General features: G+C 39.8%; 1 protein-coding gene across 1 annotated transcript; it reads left to right on the plus strand.

Moving 5' to 3' along the window:
* The first annotated feature begins 545 nt into the window (after nt 1-545).
* Nucleotides 546-8,445, plus strand: ctsla (cathepsin La). The gene is made up of 8 exons (XM_023273618.3): nt 546-696; nt 2,357-2,490; nt 2,582-2,704; nt 3,080-3,232; nt 5,311-5,535; nt 6,310-6,478; nt 7,302-7,419; nt 8,021-8,445. The coding sequence occupies exons 2-8, from the start codon at nt 2,368-2,370 to the stop codon at nt 8,118-8,120; spliced, it is 1,011 nt and encodes a 336-aa protein (XP_023129386.1). The 5' UTR covers nt 546-696; nt 2,357-2,367; the 3' UTR covers nt 8,121-8,445.
* The last annotated feature ends 289 nt before the right edge of the window (nt 8,446-8,734 follow it).

Raw genomic sequence — 8,734 nt, forward strand, 5'->3', positions numbered from 1 at the left:
TATTTGTGGCACTTACAGTATATTTTGACTTTTTACGTTTAATCCGAATGTAATAGAGTATTATACATCTGTACTGTGATATTATTATTACAAAATCTAAGTCTTGCTTCCAGGATTGCACGAAATGACTCAGCATGATTAAGAAATTGATTTTTCTGTTTCTCCACTGACCTACTCGGAATACAAATTACAATACCGCAGAAGCCAAATCATCTCCGTATTTCCAGTAACAACAAATGGCCAGAGCTATTCCAAAGAACACCCAACTCGTGTGATTAATGCTGCCACTCATTGGCACTTGGCTGTACAGACGTTGTGCTGTTTTTGCTGTAGTTTGCACCTCTAAAGGCGTTTTTCTCACCGGTCTTTTAATCATGAGCGCTGAGGGTCATTGTTAATCAGTATCAGATGAAACCAGTGAAATCAAACGACTCAGATATGATAAAAACAGGTTATTTTAAGCCTTAAACCCGAAACAATCAACACTGCTCCTCTGCATAGGAGGGGTTGGAAGTCACATGCTTCGCGATGACGTCAAAACTGGGCGGGGGCACCGCGGCAACAAACAAGCAGCGGACCAATCAGGGTGCTCGGTGGGCCGTCATTCAGCTGCCACTCAGGCCTTTATAAACTTTGTGTTTCTCTGCCGAAGATCAGTGTTTCCCCCCGTTCATCCTCAACAACAAAGAGTTTACAGTAAGTTTGGACGTTTTACTCGACTTGTTTGCCTTAACAATCAAGTTTGGAGGCTAAATCTAACGAATGCAGCAAAAAAAAATCCGGAATAATTGCGTTTTTTGTGGTCTTTTTTAGTGTAATGTTAAGTTAACGTAAACAACACACCAGGGTTCGTTTTGAAAATGCTTCTTTTAGCGGTTTTCCAATTAGAAATGTTTTTTTTACTCAAGTATTTTAATATTTTTTGTCGTTCTTCGACGTGTTTAGCCATGTTGTTTCATTCGGCTGCCTTTGTCGTCGTCTGTTTGCTAAACCAGCAGCCATCATTGTTGGTTTCTTCCCCCCATTTTGGGTTTAAATCCATCAGGACGAAGCTCCATCAGCTGAGGAGGAAAAAACAGCCTCTTTACCGGTTCGAGTTTTGGTTTTCTTTTCGTTTTCCTGCTTGTAGTTTCGATGCTGGCCTGGTTTTTCCTTTGGCCGAGAACCCGAAGCAGCAGCGGATCCCGTGACTGAGGCCAGAACAAAAACAAGGATCGGTTTATTGTTGGGATCGAGGCCAAGTTTCCGCTCCTTGACCGGCACGAAAACGACCAGAAAATAGCCAATAACGTCGTTATTAAGTCACATACAGCTAACGGAGGATTAGAAATGTGTATTTTCGGGAGTTATTTTGTGTATTTGGCCCATTTAGTGTCGGGAAATGACTGTACTGTTAGGAATGTGCTGCAGCTTTAATGCGGATGAATCATGGAAGTGAACAAAGTGTACTAAAGAAGATTGATGCAATTAAAGGTTTCTAGCCTGAATTTTGCATCTGTAGTGGATTGACCGTGTTTAGAGCTCTTGTTCTTGCATTTTTCCACCCTTATTCTGTGAGATTTAAGCCCTGACGTTGTTTTCGAGAGCCTACAGTGGTTTTTCTCATGTTTAGGGCTTTTTTCCTGCATTTTCCCACCCATATTTTGTTAAATTATAGCCCTGAATGTTATTTTCCAGCCTAAATTTTGGCCTTACAGTGGATTAATCATGCCCAGTGCTTTGTTCCTGCATTTTCCACTCTTCTCCTGTGGAATTATAACCCTCATTTGTTGTTTTCAACCCTGAATTTTGCCCCTATAGTTGATTAATCATGTTTAGAATACTGTTCCTGCATTTTTCCACCCTTTTTCTGTTAAATTCTGACCCTCACTTGTTGTTTTCAACCCTGAATTTTGCCCCTATTGTCAATTAATCATGTTTAGAGTTCTGTTCCTGCATTTTTCCACTCTTTTTCTGTGGAATTATAACCTTCACATGTTGTTTTTCAGCCTAAACTTTGCCCCCATTGTTAATTCATAATGCTCAATGTTTTCTTCCTCCATTTTTTCCAAACTATTCTTTAAAGTCTAAACCCTGACATGTTGTTTTGGAGCTTTTCTCAACCCATATTCTGTTAAATTCTAACCCTCACTTGTTGTTTTCGACTCTCCCCATAGTTAATTCACAATCCTCAGTGTTTTATTGCTGCATTTTTCCACTCTATGTTAGATTATAGCCTCACATGTTGTTTTCGAGCCTTAATTTTGCTCCTGCACGGATTCATAATACTCCGTGCTTTCTTCCTCCATTTTTCTGCCCTCTGTCTGTGAAATCTGAGCCTTCACATGTCGTCTTCTTGTTGTTTTTTCTGCATTAGGAACCACAACAATGCTGCCTGTACTTGTGTTGGTGGTCTGCCTGAGCTCGGCGCTCTCAGCTCCCAGTCTGGACCCACAGCTGGACGATCACTGGGACCTGTGGAAGAGCTGGCACAGTAAAAAATACCACGAGGTGATGTGTTTGTTTTATTTTTCTTCCTTGTGAATCTAGTCGCCGTGCTCCTGCAGGAAAGTCTGATTGTGAATTTGCTGTTTCTTTGCAGAGAGAGGAGGGGTGGAGGCGGATGGTGTGGGAGAAGAACTTGAAGAAGATCGAGCTGCACAACCTGGACCACTCCATGGGCAAACACTCCTACCGCCTGGGCATGAACCACTTCGGGGACATGGTAAGGCTGAGATTTCAACACCCACAAACCGTATCTCGTCAGGAACAGCTTATCAGGCTTCTGAAGAAGGTTTGGAAACCACAGAAAACCAAGAAGATGACGGTGATAAGGGGCGTATCATAAAAACGTGACAGAGTAAAGAAGAGGAAAAGCAATATTGAGTAACAGCTGATTTATTTGTGTTTTGTTGTTAAAAAAACAGACAAAAACATAACATTTGTAAGGGTAGGGTTATGTAAAGTTGAAAAATAAAGATAAAATACAACCAGAGGTGACATGCAGTGTAAGAAAAAGCTAAAAAGTGGCTTAGATGAGCTAAAAATTGCACACAAACGCAACAGAAACATCACATTCTCACTCTCTTTCTTCCCGCAGACTCACGAGGAGTTCAGGCAGCTCATGAACGGCTACAAGCACAAAGCCGAGAGGAAGGTGAAGGGATCCCTGTTCATGGAGCCCAACTTCCTGGAGGCTCCCCGTGCTCTGGACTGGAGGGATAAGGGCTACGTCACTCCCGTTAAGGACCAGGTAACGTAGCGTACTTTAGCCTCGAGGTTTTCTGGCAAATTGAGCCGTTGAGGTGTGGCTCGGCTTGTTCTTCGTTTAGTCATGTTCTTAAGAAGCGGGGAAAATTTGGCAGAGATGGAAAGAAGCGGAAATGAGATCAAAACATTCCTGTGTGGCGTATAATATAATACATAATGGTAGCTTGAGCATAACTGTTTCGTAAATTTCAAAATTGGTGTCACAGCTACAAAAATTAACATGAACATAGTGAATTAGTGGCCTGCTGTTCTTGCTGAGTCACTTGAGCAGATTATATGCTGCAATAAAAGGCCCTTGACTAATGGAAACACTATAATATCACATTACAGGAGATGGACTGGCTAATATCAGCTGTAGCAGACACTCAGTGATGTAGTTTGTGCCACAGATGTGCCTGTTAAAAGAACAGGACGCCCGTGTCTCAGTGAAGTAAATGTTTTGCTCGTACGGGAAGATAAGATGGCCACTCAGGGTTGTTTTTATTATCTGCCTGCTGCACCGTGACAGCACAGTCTGTTCCCTCCACCCCTCGGCATACATTAACACCCCGTAAGCTGAAACCAGTTCTACCGGCTCACTGGAAGCAAACACTGTCATGTACATTAGGTCACAGCGCTGCAGCACAAAGTCCAGGAAAAGTTTGTTTACTGAAAGAAAGCTGCTCTCCAAAGTCAAGGAAATGGAGTGCAATAACAATACAGGGCAGCTTATTAAACATTAAAGGAGTAAAATCAGCATTTATGCATAAGAATAAACAGCAGAATAACTCTTAATTTGGAAAGCAGCTCCATGAAAAGTATTAAAAAGTGAGAAATGTAACATGCAAAGTACTAAATGTAATTTTTTTTTTTTTTTTTTTTAAGGTGAACCAGAACAGGAGAAGCTCAGATCATTTTTCGGCAGATTTATTTCTGGATTCTTAAACAAATCAAATAAAACTGAGCTCTTTTTCTTTCTGCTGTCACCATTGAAACTTCTAAATATCTGCAAAATCTAAACCTGAGAATGTCCTGCAACTAGTAATGATTTAAATACAGCGTTTTGTGGTTGCAATTTAATTGTTATCATTACTAATTTATTTTTCCACATTGTGGGCTGGTATGGAAATGGTTAAAAAAATAGTGGAACTACAGATGATGTTTTGAGTTACAGAAGACAAATAAATGGCAGACATTACCTTTTTAGTTAATTATCAGGATGTTTGTTGAAAATGGTTCTGGATCACACAAAAGCACATTACTTTCATAAATGCTTAATGCTTACCACATTCTGATAAAGTTGCAGCCATTATTTAATTTTTCAATAGTGAATTTTTATTTGACCATCAAGTTTCTTCTGACTGGAAATGACACAAACAAGAGATAAAACATTAAATTTAAGATGTTAATGATGAACTTCAACTATTCTTATGCATTTCTTTCAACACTTTTGTCACTTTTTATGTCACTTCCAGTCAGAAGAAACTTGTTCAAATAAAAGATAATTTAAAATCAAAACTTGTTGTGAAAATGAATAATTTTGAGGCAAACTGTGCACCAGACGAACCACATCTGGTTCCAGAGTGAATCTCTCCTCAACCAGCAGGTTTATTCTGGCTGGAAACGACATAAACAATAGACAAAAATGTCAAATAAATGCATAAAAATAGCCAAAATCCATCATTAACACCTTCAATTCAATGTTTTATCTCTTGTTTATGTCACCTCCATCAAGAATAAACCTGTTGGTCAAACAAAAATCATTTCAAGATCCAAATTTGGTGTGAAAATGAATAATTAGGGGTTAAACTACATCTGAGAAGAAACTAATTTAGATTTACAGTGAATTTTTATTCTACCAACAGGCTTCTTCTGACTGGAAATTACACAAAAAGAGACAAAAATGTCAAACAAATGCACAAAAATATTCAAAACTCATCATCAACACCTCCAATCCGATGTTCCACCTCCCGTTCATGTCATCTCCAGCCAGAAAAAAACCTGTTCTTTGTCACAAACGTACCCAGCTGATGTCCCTTCTTGGCCAGCGTCCTAACCAGCGCCTCCCTCTGCTGTGTTCAGGGTCAGTGCGGCTCCTGCTGGGCCTTCAGCACCACCGGAGCCCTGGAGGGTCAGCACTTCAGGAAGACCGGCAAGATGGTGTCTCTGAGCGAGCAGAACCTGGTGGACTGCTCCCGACCTGAGGGCAACGAGGGCTGCAACGGCGGCCTGATGGACCAGGCCTTCCAGTACATCAAGGACAACCAGGGCCTGGACTCTGAGGACGCCTACCCCTACCTGGGAACAGTACGTATCTCAGCTGTCTACTGGTTTAGTGGTCCTACAGGTGGTGGTAGAGGAACTTTGGGTTCATTAAGTAAGAAACTGAGTGTTTCTAAGTCTGTCAGTTGTTTTCTTGGCTCAAAATCTGATTGAAAATGTTAAAATAATAGAAAACATTGATCAAAAGTGGCTCCGATCTCCAGGTTACAGATTCAGAAAACATCCAAAATGCTAAATATTTAGATTAAATGACCCCCAAAGAAGTTTTATCCATTTATTTGTCATTGTATCCTTTGATTTTTGCATCTCCAGGCCCTGTTTAAATGGGAAAAACTGCTTTAACCCTCCTGTTGGCCTCATTTATGGGCACCAAAAAATATTGTTTCTTTGTCTGAAAAAAATTCAGCAAAGAAATTCCCCAAATTTCTGAAAATTTGCAAAACTTTCAGGAAGAAAATATCAATAATTCCTTAAAAGTTTCCCTTAAAAGTTTTATTTAAAAAAAAAAAAAATAAATAAATCCCCCAAATTTGGCAAGAAAATTCTTGTAAATATTTTCAAAAAATTTGTAAAAACCTTCCAAAAAATCCTAAAAATATCTAAAGTGATTCCATATATATCAGTAAAACTTCTAATATTTTCTTTAAGAACATTCACAAAAAAATCAACCAATTTTGACCTGCAGGACGACATGAGGGTTAAATGAACAACCCTGATGTCATTGCTCCATAGAGTTTCTTTAACAGAAAGATGAATATCGTGGACTCTAAGCTGAACCTTTTTCTTGTTGTCTTCCAGGATGACCAGCCGTGTCACTATGACCCCAAGTTCAACTCTGCCAACGACACCGGGTTCGTGGACATCCCCAGCGGTAAGGAGCGAGCTCTGATGAAGGCTGTCGCCGCCGTGGGACCGGTTTCAGTCGCTATCGACGCCGGACACGAGTCCTTCCAGTTTTATCAGTCAGGTCAGTGTTTGGTTTTGTGAGAAAACACTTCAATTAGAGGAGAAAAGTGCTGAAACGAAAGAAACTCATTTGATTAATAAAGCAGATCGGTGACGATGAACTTGGACAGAATTACCGCCTCAATCCGCCTGCAGCTTCCCTCTGAGTTTCGTAGAAAGTTTCAGTTCATTGTTTCGCTTTTAGAGCTTTTACAGTTTAGTTTCACTGCAGCAGGCGGCTGATTTTAATGCTGTAGCTCTCAGTTTACATCCACACTAATAACTTTTCATTTAAAATGTGTAATTTCTGCTACATTTACATGTCGTCTTCACTACTTTAGAGTTTTAAGAACACCAATAGAAGACTTCTGTAAAGGCTGCTGACCATGTTTTCATTTAAAAACTCCAGAAACTTGCTTTCTGATCCAGTGTCATTCCACATCCCTTCTGAATTATGACACTTTTCTGGACGAAAACAAGACCTCAGCTTTGACTGCCAGCAGTTAATTCAACATAGATAAAGAATTACTGGCCTTGTTGTTGATGCTAGCAGCTGTTGGACCATTAAATCCTGCATTTTAGCATGCTATACATATTATAGACTGAGATTAGTTTAGAAATGATGCTGACATGCTCATCTGTGTGGATGTGGAGGGAAGTATTTAGCAGAAAACGAGTCAAATATTTCTCCAAAGAGTTGTTAGAGACCAAAACTAGAGATAAAAGAGAGCAAAGAAATAGAATTTAATGCCTCCAAATGCAGTTTTATTCATCTTAAAGGTGAAGATAAGTTGTGCTCGGCTCATGTCTGACTTGTTGTTTGTGTTTTTTTGCTGCGTTTTCAGGAATCTACTATGAGAAGGAGTGCAGCAGCGAGGAGCTGGACCACGGCGTGCTGGTTGTCGGCTACGGCTTCGAGGGAGAAGATGTGGACGGCAAGAAATACTGGATCGTCAAGAACAGGTCAGTCAATTCTTAGAGGTGCTCCATTAAACATTCAGAACCACAGGATGGATAGATTATTAATCCTGAGGGAAATTCGAGAACCAGCATCTCAGACCAAAACACAGAACAGAGCAGATAGTAGAGTGCTGCTGTGTTAGTGGTCAGAATTTTGTATAAATTAGGCAGAATTTACTGGCTTGTTTTGGTTAATTTCCAAATGAAAAGAACTACAGTTGCCGCTGATCTTATATGTATTTATAAAGAATTATTTGGATTTAAATGTGTAAAATTCACTTAACAAAAGTCATATTTTTACTTTTACTGCTTGTATTCAGAGTTTTGATAACCAACTATAATTTGCTCATCAAAATAGACCTCATTTTAGCTCCAGTTAGCATTAATAAACTCCTGAGATGTGACAAATTTCACAGCCTGAAATAAACCAATGTGTTCATTACTGTTAATGCTTTTCTGATGAGACAAAGTGATTCAACAGATGTTAAACTGAACTCTAAATTAAAAGCAGAAACTGGGTCAGTGGCTTCAGACTCTGTAAAACGTCAAACTCTTGTATTAACGCAAGCAAAACAAGTCCATTAAACTGTCTGTTTTCTTGCAGCTGGAGTGAAAATTGGGGTGATAAGGGCTACATCCTCATGGCCAAAGACAGAAAGAACCACTGCGGCATCGCGACGGCGGCCAGCTACCCTCTGGTCTGAAGTGGGCTTCGCTCTGTAGCACCGTTAGAGTTTTTATTGCAATAGTTTGGCTGGAGAGGACGGATGAGGAGGCTTTGGTCATTGGCAGGAGATTCTGCCAATGTTTCACGAGGAGAAACACTGATTTTTAGGGAAATGGCGACATTTTTGTTTTGGCTGGTTTTAACGCCACTTTATTTTGTCTGGAGAAATTTTACCCTAGCGTTTTATTCTTTGTAAATATGTGTATGCTACTTGGTAAGTGATACAACAACACTTGCTTTTGGTCATTGTAAATGATTTTTTTTGTACTTTTACTGTGATCAATTAAAATTGTGAAACACTAGTTTGGGTGTTTGGACTCTTGTGTTGTTGAAGGTTCATGTGTCTCCTGATTTATTTCCAGCTCTGTGGCCCCAATGGTCACTGGGTTTTAACAGTAATTCAGTTTATTATACACTACAGTTCAAAAGTTTGGGGTCACCCAGACAGCTTCATATTTTCCACACTCCAGTAAAACTCCCACTTTTATCCATGTGCTAACATAACTGCACAAGGGTTTTCTAATCATCAATGAGCCTTTCAACACCATTAGCTAACACAATGTAGCATTAGAACACAGGAGTGATGGTTGC

This window comes from Amphiprion ocellaris, chromosome 6 (assembly GCF_022539595.1).
Source record: "Amphiprion ocellaris isolate individual 3 ecotype Okinawa chromosome 6, ASM2253959v1, whole genome shotgun sequence".
Taxonomy (NCBI): Eukaryota; Metazoa; Chordata; class Actinopteri; family Pomacentridae; genus Amphiprion; species Amphiprion ocellaris.

Bases quoted from the DNA above. Each gene is read 5' to 3' on its own strand.
- ctsla (XM_023273618.3), top strand. From the start codon at position 2,368: ATGCTGCCTGTACTTGTGTTGGTGGTCTGCCTGAGCTCGGCGCTCTCA. The intron at 3,233-5,310 runs GTAACGTAGCGT...TGCTGTGTTCAG, and splicing joins TCACTCCCGTTAAGGACCAG to GGTCAGTGCGGCTCCTGCTG. The intron at 6,479-7,301 runs GTCAGTGTTTGG...CTGCGTTTTCAG, and splicing joins CTTCCAGTTTTATCAGTCAG to GAATCTACTATGAGAAGGAG.